Raw genomic sequence first — 26,069 nt, 5'->3', positions numbered from 1 at the left:
GTAAAATTATAATCTTGGGTGGGGAAAAAAGCTCTTATATTGTATGCTATAGAGATTCTTTGGACTCAGTATTGAGAATCCAAATATTAAATAATAAAGCAACAACAATCATAATCACAATGAGAATAATGCAATGCCAGGATCTAGACATACAAATTTTATACATTTGGAGGTGATAGTTACCCCATTCCTATTTCAAAGGTAAAACCCAGAGATTGCCGTCTAGAATTTCTAATGAAAATGTTGCCAGCATTTTTTCTTGTTTTAAAAATAATTCTGGGATGAGCTGCATCCTTGGGTGGTCTAAATTATCTTCCAAGGTACCAATGTTATTTGCGGTGATGATCTTTTCCCAGAGTTGCATACATTCTTAATGGTCTTCTTAGAACCTAATTTTCTACATCTTATTATTTTACTTATCCCATCTTATTGGCAGTAGAAAACTAATTGTCAGATAACTTAAAACCCATTTTAAGAATGTTAGTCACTTCTAGCCCTATATCTTAGTTTCTGGAAATAACAATCTGTTAAATATTTTGTAATGTCAAAAGTAGGTCCTAAGAGAGATTATTTCATTTTTCTATTACTTCAAATGTTACATTCATTTCTTATATCAATCTTTATAGCCCACTGGGTTGCTTTCTTTTTTTTTTTGGCAGTCCTGGGTTTGAACTCAAGGCCTGGGTACTGTCCCTGAGCTTTGTTGTGCAAAAGTAGCAACTCTCCTATCACGGCAACAGGTCTACTTCTTATACTTTCCTGTCTCAACTTGCTTGAACCTTGATCCTCAGATATCAAGCTCCTAAGTACTAGGATCATAGGCATGAACCACTGGTACTCTATAAGGTAATTTTTAAAATCTCCAAGAATTTTAAATAGCATTCAAAATTTTTTCTATACTTCTTCAGCAAGAACATGTATTTAGTTATTGGTTCTTTCATATATAAATTATTTCTTCTTACCTAATAATTCATTACAATTTAAGCAGCTAGAAATAGTAGGCCAAAGACTATATCATTTCTTTCTACTAGAGAAATATTTTCCATATAAAGAACCAGATTCAGATAATTTCTGACACATTAATTGAATATGTATTTTTATTAAGTGCCTACTTATTTTTCAAGGGAATTTTAATTGTTCTTACGGTTTTCTATATTAATGAGAAAATGGGAGTGTATTTATGTTAAATAATTATTTTGTAGAGACAGAAATATGAAAAAATCCTTCTAATAGATTGAAAATTGTTAATAAAATCTCAATGCTGTTACCTAAATATAATTTTTACTAGCGGATGGGAAGTTTTTCTCCATACCTCATGTATGTATGTAAAATATTCAGGTATGTATGTACATCAGATATTTTCATAAAAATGTAACATGACATTACTAGCAGAGGTTGATCATGATAGGATAATGATAAAGCAATTTTATAAGTTTGAGCAACACCAGTTCATTATCATGGAGAATATGTTTGGGCTTAACTTACAAGTTTAGAATTTTTTAATATAAATTATTTTAAAAGTTTTTTTAAAATTTAAAATATTACAATCACTTTTACTTCTTAACTTTGTGTCTTTGGTCTCATTCCTCATGTATCTGATTCAAAATTATTTCTTTCAAACTCACTCCAGTCATTCATGTGATGATGCATGAAGATGCTTAGCCCACACCTTCTACATCATATGTTCATGTAAAGATTAGCTGTGAATATTCTGATCATTATTCAATTTTGAAATCATGTGCATTCGCTGCTTAATTCCCTATGCTTATTGTATTTAGTAACCTAGGCAGGAATGGTCTGTTGAATGGTTTAGCTGCTTTAGTGAGCTGCACTAATGCCTTAATTTAACCAGATTTCATGGAATGAAACAAAATGAACACCGTAGCTCCTGGCTGTCAGTTGTGAAAAATAGCTGGAAATTAGACAAACAGCTCATTGCTGAAATTGTTTCCGGGGCTAAAAGTTCTTCCAACAGCTGTTTGTTTTGGCCATTAACATGTCTATTCTCCTTTCTTCTTCTTCTTCTTCTTCTTTTTTTTTTTTTTTGAGGGGGAGGAAGTAACATTTTCTTTAAAAAGAGAATGCAGGCTGGTTATTTCTGGCCAGGAAGAACTGTCCTCCACTGCTTCCACTATTGTGGGTTTTTTGGATTCTTTGATGCACTCACTGAAGGCTTTTCCTTTTGTTTTTCTCTTTTTTTCTTTTTTGCCTCTCATAGCTCAGGCTCAGATTGCTGCAGTACGAAGAAAAGATAAATCTAGGGGCTCTTTCATTTTCAGGATGGAGCTTTGTAGCATTTGCCTTGCAGAGAAGTTTGCTCCCCAAAGGAATATTTAGAATTACATGGACACTCACTAAGGGAGTGAAGGTGTGGGGGCTGGAAGGGGGGAGATAGAGAGGGAGACAGGGAGGGAGAGGGAGAGGGAGAAGGAGAGGGAGGAGAGGAAGAGGGAGAGGGAGAGGGAGAGGGAGAGAATTTCCCATCTAGCTAGCAAGCAAGATACTTAACTCAAGATGAAAGGAAGTTTTGCCTCTTCCTGAAAGTTATATTATTAGTTTTTAAAGAATCAGGATGGCTGCTATTTTTTGTTTAAAATATTTGTTCTGGAAATAGTAAAGCTGGAGTCTACCAGACTGAGGTTAGGAGCATTTTCTTTGGCAGCGAAAAGATCCCTTTATACAAGCCATGCCTGTACTTGGGGTTGCCTCAAAACTCAGTCACCCAGCTGTTGAGCCCAAGCCTCTTCACACTGCTCTTCAGATACCAAATCTTGGCACAACTCCTTTGCTATCCTATTCTTCGAGACCTGTGGAACTTGCTGAAACTCAGATCTCCATGCTGTCTTGTCAGCTCACATTACAGTCCACTTGTGAATTTGGAGATCAACACAGCCTCCAAGAAAAGGACAAGGAGAAAGAAGACAGCCAGGTTAGTAGCTGAGGATCACCTGTAGACTTCATAGGTCAAATGCAGGTTTCCTTTTAGTTGGAAGACAAGCATGTTGGGAAATGGGGACTAGTAGACAAAATACCAAAGAAAGGAAATATGCAGAATAAGCGAAGGAATGAATATTTAGTGTATATAAAAATCTGTATTTTAGCTTATTATTGCAAAATTAACAAAACATTCTGACTGTGCATCTATTGCAATTAGTATATTTGTTAGTGAATTGCTTACTTATTGATATAGTAAATTTCTAGATACAACTCTGGCACTAATAACCACTAACAATTAGAAATGTGAGAAACTGAACATATTTTCATATATTTATATATGTGTGTATATGTCATGGGAAAGTTTTACTTATAAAAAGGTGACACTGACACTTACTTTAAATAACATTTGCATTTGAACTAGTTTGTTTGAATAGTTGCATCTCAGCTGCTTATTTTATTGCAATGTGTAGGATAATGAAATAAGATTGTTATTGCACATTTGTCTTGTTTTTCACTTGTAAATTGAAACCTGCTGCTTCACTTATTACTGACATATTTTTGCAGTCATTGAATGTACATTAAACTGTGAGTAGCAGCTCTGAGCCATCTTATAGTTGCTCTCTTCAGATGTAGAGTGCTGTGTTGGCCCTGCCAGCTGAAGACCTTCACTGGGTCCCATCTTAATGAGCATCACTGTTTAATGCAGCATTAGTTGTAATATCAAGTTTACCATTCTCACCTTTGACTTCTTAGGTAGTGATTTAATTTGATTTCCCTGCACAAATGTCAGTTAAAAAATAATTAGGGAGAATGCCATATAGAGAAACTAACATTGAAAATAAAATTAAGTTGCCCTTTGTGTCTAAAATGTCCAAGACAGCATGTTGAAAATGAACAATTTTTGGCTGGGGGGGTGGGAGGGAAGAAAGGAGTTGGGGAGGTGGGAAAGAAAGGGATGAAAGGAGGAAAATAGAGGAGAGTGTAACAATGCTCCATAGGAAATGGATTCATTACCTTGATCCTGTAACTGTGACCCTTCTGTACAGTATCTTTACAATAAAAATATATATGAAGAGAAAAAAATAAAATGTCCATTCCCTCTACTTTACCTGTTCAGATTTTTAAACTTCAATACAACTACAGCCATCATCATAAAGTCTTCAGTAGCTATTCATCCTCTTGCCTTTCTTGTGACTCTTTTGTGTGTATCCACAATATTTATTTTTATTCTGTTTCATTGTAGAAGTGTTTTCTCTTTCCACTAAAATGAAAATACATAGAGGATCAGCCCCCTCTCCACAAGGCCTCATGGCACAATAAGGGTTAAATAGTAACTGAGTGAATGAATAAAAAGGTGAATGAATTGATGAATGAACAAAATGGTAATGGTTACAAAGATTTAAAATTAATTGATATCTTTGGGTCCTTTACCTTTAAAACAAGATATTTGTAACGGATAATTTTGAAGTGCAGAGAATTGTCTTAAGAATAATTAAAATATGTATAGGCTTATGGGTATCCATGAAAGAATTCAGAGCAAAAGTAGGGAAGTATAAATTATTAACAAAGGATTTTAATAGTTATTTTTCTGCACTAATTAAAATTGACCAGCTAACTCTGCGAGGATACAGTACTTGTCAAGATTCAGTGCCATAGATAGTTAGTTTCTTTATGGAATATAGCTGTTATTCAAATTCTGCAAAATATCCTTAGTTTAAGACTCAACCACTTTGAGCCCTGTTTTCAATAGATTTTTTTAGTTGATTGCCTTGGTTACCATATCAATTAAACATTTGGTGTCCCATTCAACTCCATGGCAAGAAAATGTGTATGTATACTTTTAGGAATTTTGTTTTTACTATGACAGTTTCAAGATTAAAATCCTTCTCAAAGAAATGGAAAGAGTACCTAGTTTGCATTCATAGTATTTCTAAATGTTCAAAAAGTGTTTAATGCATATTCTCTGAAAGTAGGAACATGGAAAGGGGGGTTGGGTTGGGAGGGAAGGGAGAGAATGGTGAAAAGAGTGATATGGATCATGATACACTGTATTTATGAATTGATACGTGGAGTCGTAACCCCTTTGTACACCAACTTGAAGGTAATAAAAGATAGTTATGTATTTTTAACCTGAAAAGCTAAGAAAAATAGATAGTTACATTAGGAGGAATTAGATTGCTGCAAACAGGAGAAAAGTGAGTGTAATGGTAGTATACACATAAGAATATTTCTTTTCTGGTTAAGGAACTCTGGAGGAAAGCAGTCCATTGTTGATAAGGTGCCTTCAGAAACTTGTCAGAAAGACCATTGAGGTCTACCCAACTATCTAGACACTAGTGTCTAGTTAAGAGTTCTCCAACTAGTTAAGAGTTCTTTGACCTCTCCTTGGTGCACATAAAGTTCCAAGACTTTACCTAGTCATAGTGGAGACTGGAAAATGCAGTTTTTATTCTAGGCAGACATATGCCTAGCTAAAAATTATGGGTTCTACTTCTAAGAAGAAAGAGACCATGGATAGTACCCACAATAAATGACTGTCATTAAAAGAACATTTATGTGGAATATACAGCTACTCATTGCACAAAATAGTTTTACAATCTGGTTTGAGAGAACAAATGACTATTTCTGAAATATGTCTTCAGTCCACTACTTCCTTTTCCTAGCCATAGATTTTCATTTGAGCCAATGCCATAGCTCAACTCATGTAATCTTGAGCTCTAGGCTAGTATCTGATGGCTTACCTAGCCAATTTATATCATGTCACTTGGCTGATATTGGAAGCTCTCGCTTCTGTGTTCTAGTTTTAGATTTATCCTCTTTCCACATCCCTATCCTGTGGTGATCACTTTACACCAGTTATTTCAGTTGATTCAGAGCTAGTATTCTATCGCTCTTCACCATCACCGACCCCCATCCCCCACACAAATTGTACTTGTTTCTAATGTCTTCTAAGTACTTTATTGAGGCATATTATTCTCCAACTTTTATTGCCTCTCTTTCTTCTATCATAGTTCCATACAATTACTGTCTCAGCTCATCCTTGGTGCCCAATGTTCTTAAAACAGAATAGTTCCATTGGCCTTTAATAAATAACACGAGTTCTGGATTTCACACCATATACAGTTGGAAAATATGCCGTGACATGTCAAAGTCTTACGTTTCACTTAGCTGTTTCATGTTCTGACTTCTTACTTATCTTGAATTTCCACATATGTATTTATTTTTTTTCTGGACTTTTGCCTAAACTAGTAATAGTGTCATTTTACCTTAAAAACCTTTAAATAAGAGTCTGGAAATTAAGTTTTAAGAGAGAGGATTCTGTTGGTTGCAACTCAACAAACAATATAATAAAGGTTAGGTGTCCTGTTCGTGAAAGTCTCTTGGTCACACCTACCACATTAATTATTTTTGAACCATAATTTGATCTGTTTTGTTTCTGCTTTCCTTTCCAGCTTCTTTTTACTTAGGATCTACTCACTCTTCCCTTTTGATTCACCTGTGTAACTTTAAGATATGTTGTTGTTGATAATAATGATAAAGAGGGCAATTATTTTTTATTATCTATTTTATCCATAGGAAAATTTTCATTTCATTCATGTAACATTTCTAAGAAGGTACTATTATTCATACTTACAAGAAAGAAAACACAGCTTAGAAAGAGTAGGTAATGAGAATAAGATGGAATGGTTGAGTAGTACTGAAGTCCAGAATTTGAATGTAGTTGATCTCTTTGAAGTTTTTTTTTTTTGTTTCTCTAATTTGCAGCCTCTCTTCATGGTTGTGTTAAATATTTGTCCTTAGGTCTACCTTGTCCTACAAATCTCTGTAAAAATCATTTCGAAAGTCAAATAAAAATGTGAACAAATTGTTGTAAGGGCAGAAAGAAAAGGGATCATTACATTCAGCCAGGGATATCTAAAATTTTTTTATCAAAGACTTGGTCGGGATTTTTGTCCATGTTATTATGCATTTTTATTTAATTTTCTTAGTGTAGAGTTGTAAGAGACACCAGAGTAGAGCTTGAAAAGGCCAGAATTGATATTTTGAAAGAAAAAGATATTAAAAGATATTAAAAGATACTAGTACAGTTGTTTCTGATTTAGATAAACACAATATTGAATAGTAATGAATAGTAATATTTATGAGTATGATTCTTTTGGAAGTTTGTAAGGCTGAGAGAAATCCTATTTCCCTGGGACATAAAGAAAAGTAAAGTTTCTGGAACAGAACTGGGAGGGTGACTTTTGGAGAGGGGGATAAGACTCTAGGAAGTCTAGAAAGAATTCTTTAGAGAAAAGCCTGGTGTGGAAGAATGACCAGTAAGTAAGCCATTACAGTGGAAGCAGAATATTCCTGTAAATTAGATTTGTCAGATTATAAGTGAGAAACAACTTCATGAGGTAAACAGTGAAGAAAGCTCTCATTTCAGAAGGAGTTAAAATTATTTCTGCCATATTTAGGAGAAATTACAGCTGGGAAGGCCTAATACTAACTAATGTTGTTCTTGTTGTTTGGTTTTATATGAGACAAAGCCCCACTCTGTAGCCTGAGCTTTCCATCAACTCATGATGCTACTGCCTCAGTCTCCCAGATAAGGGATTATAGATATACACCACCATATCTGACTTCACTAATATTGTTAATGTTTTGGAGATGCCAAGTACTGAAATAATTCATAGAAAATCTCATTCAGTCTTTGCGATAGCCTTAGGATTGAGGCACAGGCATTGTTATTGTCCTAATTTTTAAAGAAGCAGAGACGGAAGTTTAGAGAAGATAAATTATTTGCCATTAATTCAATAGAATAGTGTGAGAGAATGAAGATTCACAGTCAAGTTGTATATTTGCTGAACATGTTCCTCTTAACTAATAAAATAAATTGCCACAGTAAAGACTTCTGATGGGTTTGTGGAGAAAGGAAAGATTACTGATAGATTGATTTCTATATAGCATGTAGGGCTTCAGTCTTAAAATTACATTGCTAGCAAAATCATAAATAAGCCATTGCCTAGAATTATCAGGAGCAGATAATTATGTTGACATATGGATTCTACTGAATCCTATGAGTAACACCAATAAATAAAAGTAACCCCAGGATAGAAATATAATGGCAGATGTCAATAGAGTATATCACTGGCTCTGGCCTCCAGCTGTTTCCTTTTGGAGAGGTTGTCTGATTGCTGAGGCTGTCAGCGCTCCTGTTGGCTAGCTTACATGGTCACATTTTCAGAGCTGGCTGGACCTCCAGCTGTATGGGTCAGCTTGCATGTCCCTAGGTGATTCTGCCTTCCTTACCATTTCTGCTGTGCTTGCACATTTACTTATTTGAGTTAAAGAAACAAGATTTTCCTTTTGCATTTATAGTTCTTAGTCCAGGTTTCAGAGTATAACTGTTACTGTTAACTTTAATTGCTTTTGTCCTTGTGGAAACAGTGATTATGAGAGTTTTGCAATGATACTTGCATTTAAACTTATTCTCTACTGGGTGAAGAGACTCAAGGTTTATTATTCATAATAATCTATTTCCTTTGAGTAACTATTGGTAGAGTGTGACAGTCTGACACCATTTTCTATTATTTTAGCTTGTGCTTACAAAGTCTTTAAAGTTTTCTATCTTAACTCCAAAGTTATTAACAATTTCTGTCAGTTACATATGGTGAAATTTAGTGAAAATATTATATAGCTGTTTCTTCTGCCAGTGTCATATTGTTTGTATATTTGATGCCATTTTGTTAAACATCTTAAGTATTTTTCTTTCCAATATCATAACAGACATTCTTTAAAAAAGGAACTCAATTATTTTTTGTGGTAACATAAAATTAGTAGATTTAACATTAATTTTGAGAAAATACTAGTAATATCTGGTTGTTTTATACCATTATATGTTAATATATTAGCAACAATTTCCCATTACTAATTTTGAACAATTTCCCATGATCAATTGGCTGGCATAATTAAAAGAGCATCATAACAGTAACTCAAATTAAAATTAGAACTCAGGTAGATTCTAAAAGGATGAATAATTCAAACTGATTGAAGTTAAAACTTCATATCTGTAAAAAATTAAGAATAATAGTTCCTCAAAAAATGTCTGGGGATAACACTTTTGTTATCTACTCCCTTTCTCCTTTATTTTGTTCCATTTGTTACTGCATTTTTTATGTTTTACTGTCTTTCTCTCCAGTAGCTCCTTTGAACCAGTATCTTTCAAACTTGGTACCAATGATGCCCTGATAAATGTTGAGGATAGGAGTAGGGGCTGTTCTTAGCACTGTAGAATATTTACAGCATCTATGATTCAATACACTAGTTATACCAATAGCATTCTCCAGGTATGAAACTAAAAATAGTTTGAGATATTGGGAAATATACTGAGGGGAAAGGGAATCAAAGATACCCAGATTTAGAAATAACCTCTGATTACATCTAGATTTCTATTATTTTAAATAATGATAGCAATAAGGAAACAATAAAATTGCTAATCTTGTACTTGGAGTATCTGTCCATATTTCTTACTTTTTAGATATGTTTATTGAAAGAGTGTCTTAAGTTCATTGTCATCAATCAAATTTTATGTCCTCCTTCCCTCCCTCCCTCTCTCCCTCCCTCCCTCTCTCTTTCCCTCCCTCCCTCTTTTCCTTCCTTCCTTCCATCCTTCCTTCCTTCTTTCCTTCTTTTCTTGCCTCCCTTTCCCCTCCCTCCCTCCCTGCCTCCTTTCCCCTGTCCCCTTCTTCCCTCTATTCCTTCCTTTCTATAGTTTCTATTTTCCTAGAAGCTATATAACTTGTTAAAATATAACTCTTTTCGGTTAATTTTTTTATTCTTTCAGTAGAATTTGGTCTTTCCTATCCAGAGCTTTAGTATTCTTAAGCACAGTGACCTTTGCAAGTGGACTACCACTTAAGCCTGAGATTCTTCATCTGTAAAATGAAGACAGTAATATGTACTTGTGAAGATTGAGAGATTGCAGGCGTGTACAATAACTTTGTGTGTAATGTACAAAGTTAGTCAGCATTTATTACTACATAGAAAACATGAAAGTATCTATCAATTTAATATAAGAATTAGTAAATTAGGTAGGTGAACAGAAAAGGCCCTAGTTAATTCTCAAGGTATGGGGAAAGTAATATATCTGCTTTATCATGAAAAATGGAATTGAATTATCCATGTAAATATGGGATAAAAGAACATTTTAAATACAATAACATATAGCAGTCTATCTCACACCCTTATTTTCTCTCTATATGTATACATATATGTGCATATATATAAATATGTATACAGATGCATATACATATGTACATAGATTGATGTATCTGTCAGTAACTATACATTATTCACCAATGATAGCGCATAGAGTGCCTGTTAGCATGATGCGGGTGACAAGGCATTGGGAGATGGGCAGTTAATGCCACAGTGAAGGGGTTGGGTGTTTTATGTACTGGAAGAAAGGATGATATCAAGTACCAAAGAGATGACAGTTACTTCTGTATAGGAAGATAATGCTGAGATGAATAATGGGATAACCCAGAACAGTGGAGAAAATCCCAAAACACAGAAGAGAAGAGTATGAGGGGACTGAGTGTTTACTGAAGCAAATCCAATAGTAGTAAGGATGATGATGGATTCATTAATTAATTACCCACAAAATGTTACTAAATGTTTAGGGTGAGTACATTTTCTTTACATAGTTTACTTGCAAATAATAATTTATGAACATCTTTGCAGGTAGCTGTTAGGACTATTGAGAATTCCTAGCACATTTTTATTAGTATACTTGAGCCAGTGAAGAAGCAACTCAGGAATTCAATCCTAGTTCTGTTTTTATGTCCTTACAGTTTGGTTTCCCTCTATGTCTTTCCTTTCACAGCAGTGTGTGAACAACAGTCAGAACAATGCTGTTCTTGACTCTCTCCATGGACACTGAGTCATGTAATAAGAAGACAAAATTAGGGATCCTAGCCAGAGTACCAAATTAATCTTTAACAAATTTCATTTTGAACCCTTGCTCTTTCCCAACTCCCAAGGTGGCTTTTTTTTTCTTATGTAGTGTTATTCTCTGGATTACTAGTCACTGGAGCCTGGTAGTGAAATTTGATACCAATGGGAGAGTTTGTTAATTGGTTATTTGATAGGACTTCCCCTTTTCAAGTCATGGGAGTGATTTGTTCAAATAATTTTTCTTTGACTGGAGCAAAAGTCACTAGAGGAGTGTACACGGTACAGATTTTTATATTTTCTAAGCAACATAATATAATACAGTCTCCATTAAAAATAAATAGAAAAAATATTTTGCCATATCTTGATATGAGATTTATAGTTTTTCATAATGAAATGTGTGAGAACAAAGTTTCTAAAAGTCAACTTATATAGCAGATAAATTGCAGAGGCGTAACAAAGTAGAAATTTATTCTTTGTTCTTTTAATGGCCACAAACAGCTAACACACTGATTTATTGGATTCATTTGTCTTGGCAACCAGCTTTTAAAGTTTGAAACCACCTATGCTGTTGATTTATATAATGCCTATGGCTGCTTATGTGCTATTATGGCAAAAATGTGTAGTCAGAATAGAGAATTATGGCTTACACAGTGAACATATTTATTTTGAATGGTTCTTTACAGAAATATCTTACTGGTATATGCATATGTTAAGCCAGGAAATAGGGTCTTTTCAGTTTGTAAAAGAGAAAATAATGGTGGAAAGTTTCATGAGCGGATTAGCAATTACAGTCATTGCTTATACTCCATTGATTGATTTGAACTCAGTAATATAGCAAGAATGGCTAGGAAATACTGTTTAGCTGTTTACACAAAATAAAGGGAAACAATATAGTATATCATTAGTGAGAATTCAGTATATAGCATGTTCTAAAATATACATAAATTGGTTCTGGATTATCATTAAGTCCTCCTGATTTGTATGAATATATGTTTAAATGTAAAACATTGAAAAAGAAGACCATAATTATTTTTAATATATATTTTTATTGTAAAGATACTTGATAGAGGGGTTACAGTTACATAAGCAAGGTATGAATCCATTTCCTATCGAGCATTGTTACCCTCTCCTTTGTTTTTCCCCTATCATCCCTTTCCTCCCCACCATAATTCTTAAACTGCAGAAAAATCTTGCAATTAATGAAACTTTTGCAAAGTCATTAGAGTACCAGAGGCTCATGCGTGTAATCCTAACTACTCAGGAGGCTGAAGTGTAAGAATCACAGTTCAAACCCAGGCCAGGTAGGAAAGTCTATGAAATTTCTTATCCCTAATTCACCAGTTAATAAACAGAAGTAGAGGTGGAGCTCAAGAGATAGTGTACCTAATGTGAGCAAAAACCACTAAGGGAGAATGGCCTGGGCCCTGCTTTCCAGCTCCTGTACCATTCCCCCATCCAGGAATCAGACCCAAATACACAAAAAATACATAGAAATCTCCCAAGGGTCTCCTGACTCTTATGACTGTTGCCCACCTCAAGAATTTGCTGATTGAATTTTATTTCTTCTGTTCTAGACTTCCATTCTTAAGTAACTCTCTCTTGATCCTAACCCTTATATCTTCTTATTTCAGGACTCTGTGACTAGCACTCAGCTATTCCTGGACACTTTCCATTAAAGATGGGAATCAGAAAGCCCAAGGCATTGGTGCAATTTAAATTGCAGAAGTGACATTTAGAGAATTTGGGTGAAGGGAGGTGTTACAGCAAAAGGAGGCATTTGCGGCCTACGAGAAGCTGCCAAGTGTGTGGCTACATGATTGCGTAGGGGCTTGCTCATTCTTGACCTGGAGAAACCATGTAACTTCTTTCAATGAGCTGCAAATTAGTGGGGACAGAATGGGAATGTGTGAATAGATCATTGAAAAATCTCACCAGCAGTACTGAAAGAAGTAACTCATTATAGTGCTTTCAGACTATGGTTAATATAATGACCAATATACAGGACAACCTCTTCTCAATTGCAATATGAATTTTAAATGACTTGGCAGATTGTGTGTATGTGTTTGTGTTTAAGACTGTATTTTTTAATTTCTCTTTGGAATATCTACTGTTTAGCTTTAACCTGGAACAAGTTAAATTAGTCACTTTTTGAGGATCTAAAAGTACAGATCATAGATGTATCTTTATAGTCCCTGAATGGTCACAATTTAATATTATCTTTCTTTGTCTTTTTTGGACAGATTCTTGAATTTCTATGAAGTGATATTTTTGCCAGAACTTTTTATGTATTATTTTGATCCATATAAGTTTTTTTGGATGGTGTTTCACATTTCTTTTCTCTTCAAACCATCTGCTTTTTATAGCTGTTTCTTCCTTCCTTTGGCTGGCTTTCTCATATCCACACTTGTGTGTTGCCTTCCTCCACTGAACACAGGGTCTAGCATCCTCTCCAACAATATGTTCACTGAGCTCTTTTCCTCACATTCCTGCTAGACCTATTGTATTCTATAAAAGGCTGCTATTTCCTTAATTGTAAATCCTTCCAGCTACTACTTCTAGGTTTAAATGATGGGTCCTCAGTGACTTTTCCTGCCTTTGTTAACCATTCATCCAGTATATTGGTCTATCAACAATTATTTGTTTACTAATCATCATGTACAACTATCACACACATACACAAACAAGTATGATAGATTATCTTAACGTGGTAGGTATTATGGAAAATATACTTGCCGCAAATATGACTCTTTCATAAAAGAATCTATACTTGGTATATGCTTCCTTGCAATTTCCTATTTAGGCTAGGAGCTAGTGCTTCAAACCTAAAATTCTAGCTATTTTTGAAGCAAAGATCAGGAGGATCACAGTGGATAACCTTCCATTCATCCCAACAGTATGAAGTATAACTAGAAGTATTGTGGCCCAGGACTACTGGGCCTACAAAGAGACTAGACCTCAAAAATAACCCTGCTTTCACTGTATTTGATGTTGTTATAATTTGTGGAGGAGAAGGGAAAAAACAAATCGTTTAAATAGGGATACAGGTGGACCCATTGCAACAATGAAACGTACAAGTCTTTATGTCGAAAATGAACTTTACAACTTTGGTGGGGGGAGGGAGGAGGGTTGGGTGGGAAGGGCTGAGGGGAGGATGGGATGGGAAAAGGAAACAAAGGAGGAGGCTACAATGCTTGATAAGAAATGTACTCATTATCTTGCCCATGTAATTGTAACCCCTCTATACGGTATTTTCACAATAAATAAATAAATAAATAACCAGTATTAATGGATAGTTTAACAAAAGGAATATCAGGAAGCTGCAATTAGATTGTAAAGGAAAAAGGGTCGTATGAGAGGAAAGATGAATGTAAAAGCAAACATGGGACAAATACGTTAAGAATACTCAGTGCACAAATGGGATAATGAAAATGTGAAATGGAAATGCGAAAGGAGACAGCAAAGGGAGAATAGTTCGGATGAAGGATATGAAATGGGTAACTTATCAAGAAGCACTGGACACTTAAGTGCTCATGTTAAATTGTAACCCCTTTCGTACAAGCTTTTGAAATTCAGAATATGCAAAAAATATTTAAAAGGTGAATAACCAGAGCCAAAAGGGTTGGAGGTATGTCTCTGGAGATTAAACACTGGCCTATCAGGAATGAAAGCCATGAATTCAAACCTCAGTATATCTAAGGAAAAAAAGTTCCTTTTATACCTAAAAATATTATAAATGAATGCAATTCCAGTGTTACCTAATCATAACATGTATTCTAGGGCTTGGATATGTTTTCCTTAGGAGAGAGTCACCCCTCTCCATTAGGGAAAAACCATATTTGGCTAACGTGGAGTGTTCTATGTCATGGGAGGAATTACTCGTACTTTACATGAACTGATGCAGAAAACATCTTATTTGAAAGGACAATTCAGTAGAATTAAAAAATACTCGGGCGCCGGTGGCTCACGCCTGTAATCCTAGCTACTCAGGAGGCTGAGATCTGAGGATCGCGGTTCAAAGCCAGCCTGGGCAGGAAAGTCTATGAGACTCTTATCTCCAATAAACCACTAGGAAACCGGAAGTGGTGCTGTAGCTCAAGTGGTAGAGTGCTCACTTGAGCTGAAGAGCGCAGGGACAGCGCCCAGGCCTAGAGTTCAAGCCCCACGACCAACAAAAAATAAAATAAACAACCTTATATAACACATAAGACCTCACAATTATGCAGATAAATGGGATTATAAGAAGAAAACAAAGGGAGAAAAGATAAAGCTAGAGAAAAAGTTGCGTGCTATCTACGTACTGGGAAATTCTGTGTAGTTGCTAGAGGTTATTGATACCTTTGGATCTGAGCTTTGGGGGGTTCTGATACACAGCTTAAGTAAAGGATCCTGCTTCAAGCAGTGCTTGTCTTAGTGTATTAATGTTAATTGTTGTAGAATATTAATACACCACCTGGGTGGTGTATAAACAAGATACATTGACTTCTCATAGTTGGAGAGGCTGTTTTTGTGTGTGAGAAATCATCTCTGCTTTCCAGATAGCACCCAGTTCCATCTCTTGATGGGTTCAAGGTGGGTCTTCACATGCAAGAAGGACAACAGATAGTGAGTGCTTTCCTAATTGGCTTGCTAAGGGCTAATTCCATCCCCACCAACTACTTTCATGAAGTATTTCTTCAAGACTGTAGCTCTTAATAAAATACGCTGGTGATGTTTAAAAAATTAAGTTGAGAGATGCATTTAGGCCATAGCAGGTGCAAAAGCATGAAATAATATTTGCCCAGGTGATTCTTTGTCTATTTCTGGATGTGAAACTAATCATTCCTAGGAACATTTATAAGTCACTCAAAAGGAATTTTCTCAAAGATGGCTCAAGATTGTTTCTCTCCTTTATTGTTCTATAAGTGCTTAAATAAAAATAATTTAATGGTTCTTTCGAATAATTTTTGTTAGGAAAGAGAAATGTATTCATATATAAATTTTAATGGGTCTTTCAGAAAATTTTTGTTAGGAAAGAGAAATTCATATATATATATATATATATATACACACACACACGATGCGTATACACTATACATGTATTATGTCTTTTAATACATATATACATGGTACATGCTCATGTATATTCATGATGTATTTTGAATATGACATTTGTTGAATATTGCATAAGAGCCACAGTAGTTTAAGGGATCATCAAAGTTTTAGTTGAAGGGCCTGAAATGGAGCCCTGGGTCTTCTGAATTCTCATCTTTCATGTTGCATATTTTAACAGTTTTCTTAGCTTTAAGATTAGAACAACAATAAACATCTCAATTTATTGTGATTAGAAATAAAGCATAGTGCTAGGCACCTGTGGCTCATGCCTGTAATCCTAGCTATACAGGAGACTGAGATCTGTGGGTGACAATTCAATGCCAGACTAGCCAGAAAAGTCCATGACACTTTTATCTCCAATAAACTACTCAGAAAAAGCAGGAAGTGTCATTGTGGCTCATCTGGTATAGTGCTAGCCTTGAGTACAGAGAGGCTCAGGGACAGCATCCAGTCCCCGAATTCAAGCCCCAGGACTGTCAAACAAAAACAAAAAAAGCACAGCAAAAAGAAATAAAGCATAGTGTATATTTTAAATGTTCTGAATATAAAAATTATTCAAAGTAATATTGTGTTGTAACAATACTAAGCTACTCCCCATGGGTTTTTTTTTAAAGATAGTTTAGACATTGTAAATGTAATTTGTAGTATGTGGCTTTTTTTCTTTTATAATATTAATTATATATCTAAATAAAATTCTATTTATGGTTTTGAATAAATGTTAACAAATATGCTTTCATATATTCTTGGCTTTGTGTACTTTACTAGCAACCGTAAATCCTTGAATAACCCTCTGGCTATAGTAATGCCATTGTTAAATACTTTCAGGTTCTCTAGTGAAATGAACAGAAGATTTTGTGGAATACAAATACAACAGATGTGAACAGTGTTATGTTCAGGATTTGAAAAATAGTCTCAGTAGTGGTTTATGGGCTAGTTGCTCAGATTTTCTTGTATTATGGTAAGAAGTTCAAGTTTACCTGAAACTACAGCTAAAGCAGAGCACCATGTGCACTTGAGCCTTGTTGAATTTCTCTCATAGTAAGCTTGAATTATCTAATTCCACTTAGAAAGGACAAGGCACTATAATTACATCTTTTATGGCTAAAAGGGTGTACTCTTGGAAAGGCTATGTACAAACCACTATGATTTTTCTCCAATCAATGACTTTCAATCTTCTATTTAAGTAAATTTTATTTAAAGATGAGGATAGAAATTTTTGTTACTCTTTGAAGTTTTGGTTCATAGTTGGTATCACTTAAAGAGGTTTACCACTTTTAAAAAAAAATTCCCATTTTCAATTTTGCATGAGTTAATTTTTAAAGTATCAAAATGCTTAACAATTCATTGATTTTTCCAAAAGCACATGAAAGTTATCTGGCATTTGAATCTGATTCTATATTATGGTTGAAACAATACTGAAGAGGAAAAAGGAATAGATTTTTGTTGCTAAGATCATGATGATTTGACTGGTCGCCATGGCTCATGCCTGTAATCCTAGCTACTCAGGAGGCTAAGATCTGAGGTTCAATGCCAGCCAGGCAGGAAAGTCTGTGCGACTCTTATCTCCAATAAACCACCAGAAAACCGGAAGTGGCGCTGTGGTTCAAGTGGTAGAGCTCTCCCCTTGAGTAGAATTGCTGAGGGACAGCCTCCAGGCCTAGAGTTCAAGCCTCATGACAATAAAATAAAATAAAATAAATAGGAACATGATGATTTGAAGTTAACAATCTCCCCCAAAACAACCAAAACACTAGAAGTTTCTGTAAAGCCAGATTTCTCTGTATTGACACCTTGAAGTAAGGATAGAGATTTTCTTTTATTGATGAATTTTGAGACTTCCTGTGTCAGGGCACATATTTCTAAAAAGTTGATTCATTTTGCTTTTGCATAAGGACCTAACCCAAGATATTTAGAATTAATGAGGATATTATATATTTAAATAAGAAAATAGTAGACTAAGAATGGTTATCATAAATTCACTAAAGTTACTTCTGTTCCCCCATAGTAATTTTCCTGGGATTGTTTGATTGTAGCACTGAGAGTTTCTTGGTTGGGGTATCTTTTAATAGTAGGCAAACCAGAATTATTAGTAATCATGAATCAACTGTCCCTGCATTTTCTGTTTGATTCTATTCTAATTTTGCCCAATATCTTCATTATCATCAACCCTAGTTAAAATGATTATGTATCTAATTATGTAATTTTATATTAATCAATTTTAATATAAATTTCTGTCTTAATTAAGGATGTGTCAGATGCTTTAGTTCTCTATCTCAATTTCAGAAGGATATGTGATTTAACAATTCTTCAAATTAGAAATAACTTGTATAGAGTTTGTAGTTATTCAAAAATGGTTTTAATTAAGTGAAACTCATATGGTATACTTGCTCCACATTCTTTTACTCACATTGTCAGTGAATATCACACTTATTTCCTATTTTGTAAAAGGTTTAGATTTGTCACAAAACAAACGTATCTTAGCTCCTTAAATTCATTGGGTAATTTCCAACATAAGTCCTATAGATCTTGAGTTCAGTATAATGATATCTTGGGATACTGTGGCAAACTTGTTTTCTTTCCATCTCCAGAGACTTCACACAGAAATGAGGGAACTTTCATTTACCTCAACAGCAAACAGACAGGATGTGGTCTGGGAGAAAGCCATGCTTTAACAATAGACTACTGACAGAATGTTTGGGTAGTGCTAAGAGGGAGAAAACATCTGTCTACACCTAAAATTATCAGAGACACTTGTCTATGTGAGAATCTTAGATGTTTGGAAATGTTTCTTAAGGTCATCGATATTCCTTCACTGTTTTATTGGATGAGGAAAATTGCCTTCACTATTAACAGTATGTTTTAAGTTGAGAGGAAGAATTGCATTCCATATTGTCTACCAGCATCAAGTAGAAAGTGAATCCTCCAAGGCACAAACACATTTTCTATAGCATTTCTGTATGTTACTCTATAGGATGGAATCATATTCAAAAGGATATGAATTAAAGCATTATAATCAAAATGGAAGGAAGTAAAGTTATATTGGCAGTCGCTCAATCAGAAAAGATTTTTCTGGGAAGAATGAATGGGTAGCCCAGATACTGGTTTTACTTATAATTCATTCTATATGGTATGTACTCATTTGGTAATGATATTTTTCTTTTCTTCTGTCTCCTGATCAAATAGTAATTATACCTTGGTTAAATGTAAGACTATAATGCATTGTAAGAAAATCTTGGCTGTCTTCTCCCTATGTTCATTTGGCTGTACTTACAGCTTGTTTTAGCTCTCAAGGGAAAGTTCCTGTGTACACTGAGCTAATCACAATGTTGACTCTTTCTGCTGGTGCAGCTGCCATTTAGTTGAGAGGGTGAATAGGAGAAATAGAGTGGGGCTCAATGTTTGTCTAGCAATGTTCATTTTCTTTTCAAATGGTGTTGTGTAAAACTTTTGTTCAAACGTCTTGCCACCTGGATCCTCTTGGAGAAATGTTGCTAGTCCTCCAAAGAATTTGGCAAATAGGGCTTCCTGTTATGTGACAGACTTCCATTTATAGGACATCTGTGAAGCCACAACAGAGTAGTCAGAAGAGCAAAGATAGCCTACTCATGGACATAGTAAAACTTCAGCCCACAATCTTTAGCCAGGAGAAAGTGCCACAAAGAGCAGACATGATTTAGGATGAGTAAGACATAAGTCAAGGTGCAGGTCTTTCAGTTTCCCCCAACACTTGGATTTCCTGGCAGTGCCTCTATGTAATGTCTGTGGTTTCTTTTTTTGTAAACTCTGTCTCAAATAGGGAGGAAAAAGGAACCAAGTGGATTGTGTAACTTTATAAATAGAAAGAGCCATGTTAAAATAACAAGACTGCTCTGAGTGCAGGGGAATTTTGCTACTAGCTGCTCAGTTAGAGCACTGAATGAATACAAAATCCATCCTGTGGAGTAACTTCTCATATTTGCCCCTAATTTTTTAATGGGAAACATTAGTGAGAAGTTCTTAATATCTTTCTACTGTTGTCCAGAGGTATTTTTGGCCAAATAGATCAAACCTTTTTCTCTGCTAGATAATGGTCAAGCTGGAAATACATAGAAACCTTATTTTCCACTACAAATATTTAATAATGAGCTGATCCTGTTCTTTATTGTGACTCACAATTTACTCAGTGTATTGAACAGTGTTTTCTGCTGGTGGCAGAAATGACAGAGAAGTACTTAAACTATTATCTACTGAACAAAATGTGTATTGCACGTATTATATGTTCTGGAATTCTAGTTGATGTAAATTCCATTGTTTTTCACTTTTGGAGAGCAAAACCAGATAAAAGAAGAGACATCCGCATAAAGACTTCCCCACCCCCCAAAAATGCAGTCTTCTTAGTAAGACTCCATTCAGTTTGGTACATACCTGAAAAGAGAGATCATGCTGTGTTTGCCTATCAGTCAAGGTTTATGTAAAATTTGAATCTCTCAGAAATGATTGTGTAATAGTAATGCTTGTTTTTTGTGGCTAGCCATTCAAGACCTGGTTGGTAAAATTAATCTTCCTGAGTATTGCCATATCTTTGAAATCATACAAAGTTTACTCAACCTAATGGAAATGAGATTTCTTACATAAACTCTTCTTTGAATGAGTTTGACTCATGTTTATATCTCCTGAGATTTCCTAACACAATGGTCTCCATATGATATGGATTGAAATATACTGCATAAAAATCAGTAATGATTTTTGCAATTTTACTCCTTTGACTCGTTATTTGTCTCATGTATATGTACAAAAATACTGATCCTAAACTCTGTTCATGATTTCTTAAAAGTAAATAGCAGTTCTGCCATTTAAATTTACCCTAAATCCTTAGTCATGATTTGGCCTTTGTATAACATACTCAATCTGTGGTCGCTACATTTTTGCCCAAACAAGTCTCATTAGATACAAAATGCTGAGATTGAAATAGTGAAAGAACTCTTAACAAAAGTTTTCCCTTTGTGTACATGGGTAAAATAAATCTCAGCAAATTAAAATGGACTATCTCAAAATTGTACCACTTGTAAAATGAATGTAAAATTCTGTGACCATACTTATAAAAGTGGATATAAAATCCTGTGGTATGTCCCCTTTATTAATAAGTAGTACTTGGATTATTCTGATGAACATACTTAGAAAGGTGGATCTGACTTGAACATCCTAGTTAAGGCTCATAATCTTTGAGGATCTCATCAGTGCTAGGGAAGGGGAACAGGCTGGAGTCATTCTTCAACACGTAAAGTATCTTGGCATTCTTTGCTTTCCTTGTCAGCTAGGATATATCTGGTAAGATGACTTTATCCATTAAGCGTGCGTGCGTGGTCTGTGGCCACGATTGTTTCATGAATGTTAATAGAGTTCTCTTTGCTGGGCTGATGTGAAATCTGGAACTTCCTCTAATCCTAAATTCATTGTAGTGTAGTAAATTCAGCCAAGTGTGTTATAATTTATATACTTTACTTAAAGGGATTTAACACACTTATCCTCAAATTGAAAAGAGAACATAACTCAGTATTTTATGTAACGTATCTCTTACTGGTTTCAACTTCCATTCCTGATTTCCTTGGTAGGAAAGGGAGTGGGAGATCATAGCAGAAGCCATTAAATCTGTAGATCAGACTTCTCGTCTGCGCTGTTTTCCTTTTCTATGAGGTTTCTGTTTTCAATTCTCATTTATAAGATGGTATCTTGCATGGATGGAGTCAGCATGGTCCAGGATCCTCAAGGTAATTCATTGAAGAAGAGCTGGTGCTTGCTTGCATTTGCTTTTCATGCTGGTTAATGGCTCCATTTAGCTAGAGCATTGAGCCTAGGGAACTACTATCCTAAGATGTGAGCTTTAGGTCCTGATAGCACTTGTTACCTGAACTTCTTATCTAATGCCAGATCTTGGGGTATACTTGTCTTTGAAGAATTTCTGCATACCTCTGCTGGACTCGTGCATATCAGAATGCTGTCTTAAACTTCATTTATGTATCTCACATTCCCATTTTCCTTCTATGGAGGCAATTACATATTGCGAGGGCTACCCTAAATTTCAGTCTTCCCAGCTTCTGATATGGAACACTACCTTCTTTTTTTAATTTTCACTTGCACTTCGATCTTCCTTTAAATTTTCTTATCCAACAATGCATCCTGGGTTGGATATAATGATTTCTTAAAAAAATTGTGCTCCAAATCTTGTGTTCTTACTACTCTTTGAACTCTTACTTTTCCTTTCTTCATGGTTAGATGTTTTTAGAAAATACATGTTGTATTATGTGTATTAGGCTTTAGAATACTCTTCTTTGAGCTGTTCTCCAAGACTGATTCTGATAAGTAAAGAAGAGGTATTTTAATTTAGAGAACACTGTGTCACTCAATGAGAACTGAGTTTTAAGTTTACTTTATCATTAAAGACTAAATTAATATAATTAATAAATTTTTATGCAAATGAAAAGATATTTAATTTAAAAAATAGAGTTCAAGAAGTCTCAGATTGTTTCCATTAGCCTTAAGAGAAATGTTGACTTTAGAGGAAAACAACTGTTCTATAATAACCTGCATTACCAGGCCCTTTGTCTTTTAACTCTTAAGGAGATTCATTTTAGAAACATAAATGTCCAATGTTGTTGTAAACTAATGTATCAGTTTGACTTTTTAAAGATACTGTGTTGTTTAAAGGCCACCAAGCTATTCTATTTAAAACCAGCATTTTATATATAAAATTGATGGTTCATAATAGAGTTACTTCTTAGTATACCTATTCTAACACATGAAGAACTGTTTATTTCATAGAGGACTGAGAGCCTTATGTATATTCTCAAAAATTAATTTCAATTAGTTTTGTCACTCATGGCTGGCCCTTGATCACTTAAGCTATTTTTTTTCTTCTTGCTTTTTGCTTGTTCATTTCAGGTAAGAATCTCTGCAATTTGTCTGCTTGGGCTGACTTTGAACTGTGACCTATGATCACAGCCTCTTGAATGCTTCTAATGACATTTATAAAATGAGACAGAAAATTGCCTCTCTGTAGCTTTTATATATTGTATCAAGCTCATTCCTGTTATTTCACATACTCTTTACACAATGATTGTGAGTTCTGTCGTATTTCAAATCTGTATGGTTTCCAATTATGTAAAGATGAGTAAAAGCTCTGAGGATCTCAGAGCTGTCATTAGCAGTCAGAAGTGTTGAAGAGTATAACTTGGAGCTAGGAGTATATCCCAATGATGGAGTGCTTGCCTAGGAAGCGCAAGGTTTGGGTTGATTTCACAGTACCACAAAAAGGGTATAAATTCCTTTAGGGGTTGGCATATAAGGTGGTAGGGAAATGAAAGCACCTCACCTTATTCTGCTCTTCCTGGTTTAGATGTATCTAGTATTCTCCACGCGATACTGATTCTAGTTTTCTTATCATCTGGTTCATTATATTTAATTAGACCCTAATGAGCTAACAACATCTTAAAATTAAAATTTACAGCTATCAAAAAGAATCAGTACATGTGATGTTTTAACCAGCAAAGAGATCATGATTCATTACATTCTACCCCTGTAAGGCAGCCGTTCCTGACGATGCAGGTTTATCATATTTTTGGCTGTGCCTCATGCCATATTCACCTACTAAATCTGAGTTGGAGAAGTCTGAGTAAATCTAGAGGTCTTCTTGTACCTCTTCCCCCTTCGCTTCCTCCTCTTCCTCCTCCTTATCATCCAGGAGGCATTCCCCAACAATTATAGTTAATTTATGAATTCATAAAAATTGCTGATCATTGAAAACCTTACTTTCCATGAAGATTTCATGATATTATGTAGGACTATATTTTTGGTGAAAGGTAAATGAAAAAGACAGGATTCACAACAGTGTGATTGTCATAACCCCATTGTGTGTGTGTGTGTGTTGTATGTGTATACATTGAAATAAATGCATAAAAATACTCACAGCATTTGTCCTGAATGATATCATACAATTTATCAATCCAACTCTCCTAATTTCAAGTTTGTTTTCTTATCAATAATGCTGTAATTTAACCTTTTTTCTAAATTTTGAGCCAAGCAATATGTGATCTGAATGTCAAGATGTCAAGCATTTGTGACTTGGATATCTTCCAACACTATTGAGTTAGACACTGATTTTTTTATCATTGTTCTTCAATTATAATTGTCTAAGTATTTGTGAAGTTAATTTATGATTCTGTTTTATTTCTGGAATTTCAGTCTATTTTTCTCTGAAGCCTAAGTAAATTATTTTTATTAAAAAAAAAAAAATCTCCCCAAATCACCAGGCACTAGTGGCTTGCATGTGTAACCTTAGCTCTTCAGGAGGCTGAGGTCTGTAAGATCAGGGTTCCAGCACCCTGGGGAAGGAATTTTGTGAGATTCTTATTCTCCATTTAATGACCAAAAAAGCCAGAGGTGGAGCTGTGGCTCAAGTAGTAGAGCACTAACCTTGAGCACAAAAGCTCAGGGACAGCATTTAGGCCTCAACTAGCAGTCCTCCCCCCCCTCCCCCCCCCCCCCCCCCCCGCCCCGCATCCAAAAACAAAGTCTACCCAAATCAAAACTCTATTCTCTTGTTGTTTTCTAGACTAGGAATTTAGTGGTGTTAGTGGCACTTTTATGAGATGAATAAAGATCTCTCTGGTAGAATCTGTTCTTACTTAATGTGTCATATTTCCCAATGGGCTAATTCTTTTTCTTTTTCTAATTTCTTATGAGGTTCAATGACATTGTGATATTATTAAACAGTACTTTGACTTTTCCTAATTGAGGTGAAGGACAGGAAGCCATTTACCCCTATCTTGAACTTAAGAGTGAGTCAAAACTTCTTTTAGTATTAAAATAAAATTTAAAAGACAATGTAGAATTCCAGGTCTAGGCTTCAGTCCCCCCATAGCTTTGCCACTTGCTGTTGCTGAGAACTCTACACACACACACACACACACACACACACACACACACACACACACACACACACACACACACACACACACACACACACACACACACACAAAGACACACACACATCATAGGCTAGCATGCTGGATGATGAATAGCACAAGATCCAGGACCCCAACCAACAGCTGGCTAATGGCAGATATATGAGTCTGTCACTGAATGCCAGCACATTTCAAGGACTTAAATGAGTCCAGAGAAAATCAACAGACGGACCAGCCAGCTGAACTTAGCCCAACCTGTACACCTACAGATAAAAAGTGCTTACTGTTTCAATCACTCAAGTTTTAGTTATGTATTCGTTTAATTATGTACAATGCGTTTTCATACAGATATGCCCTACCTTTTCTTTTTTTTTATCAGTTGTGTGGGTTGATCTCAGGGCTTGTGTGCTGTCCCTGAGCTATTTATTGCTCAAAGCTAACATTACCACTTTGAACCATAGAACCACTTCTGGTTTTCTGGTAGTTAATTGGAGATAAAATTCTCACCATCACAAGTGTGAATCCCCAGTTCCTGGCATATCCTATATTTTCATAATAAGTAATATCAAGAATATCTTGTACTGTTTTATTAATTAAACTTCTATAACTTTTGAAATTTTGTCTTCACATCAATATAATTTTTTTTATTAATTTAATTTATTTTATTTGTGAACATACTGTACAGAGGGGTTACAATTACATGGGCAGGATAATGCGTACATTTCTTACCAAGCATTGCAGCCTCCTCCTTTGGTTTACCCTTCACATCCCTTCCCAGCCTCCCCCCTCCCCCCCAATCCCAATCCTTCTCCTCCCCCCTTCCCCCCCCCCCCCCGCACCGACGTTGTAAAGCTCGTTTTAGACATGACAACTTGTACTTCTCATTGTTGTGACAGGTCCACCTGTATCCTTAAACAACTAGTTTTTCCTCATCACCTCCACAAGTTATACTGACATCAAATATAGTGAAAGCAGGGGTTATACTGTGGGGGAGGGACATACAAAGCAACAAAGAGATAATCTTATAAATGCATTAGAAACACATGCATGAAAGAAAAAAACATTAAAATACATATCTAAGGGTTCATTTTCCTGACATCACATTATCTGACCTTTTCCGCTTGACTCATACATATACTAGATATTGCAAATAAGGGAAAC

At 35.2% G+C, this 26,069-nt stretch overlaps 1 protein-coding gene across 1 annotated transcript in view; it reads left to right on the top strand.

Annotated features, from left to right (window-relative positions):
• Positions 1 to 2,686: 2,686 nt before the first annotated feature.
• Positions 2,687 to 26,069, top strand: part of Nav3 (neuron navigator 3) — a 296,229-nt gene continuing 272,846 nt past the window's right edge. The window contains exon 1 of the mRNA XM_042699113.1: positions 2,687 to 2,929. Coding sequence (XP_042555047.1) covers positions 2,687 to 2,929 — 243 coding nt within the window. The remainder of the gene's footprint in view (positions 2,930 to 26,069) is intronic.

Source organism: Dipodomys spectabilis, unplaced genomic scaffold, assembly GCF_019054845.1.
Source record: "Dipodomys spectabilis isolate Male_0828 unplaced genomic scaffold, ASM1905484v1 ptg000234l, whole genome shotgun sequence".
NCBI classification, from domain to species: domain Eukaryota; kingdom Metazoa; phylum Chordata; class Mammalia; order Rodentia; family Heteromyidae; genus Dipodomys; species Dipodomys spectabilis.
This window is presented reverse-complemented; position numbering and strand designations above follow the sequence as displayed.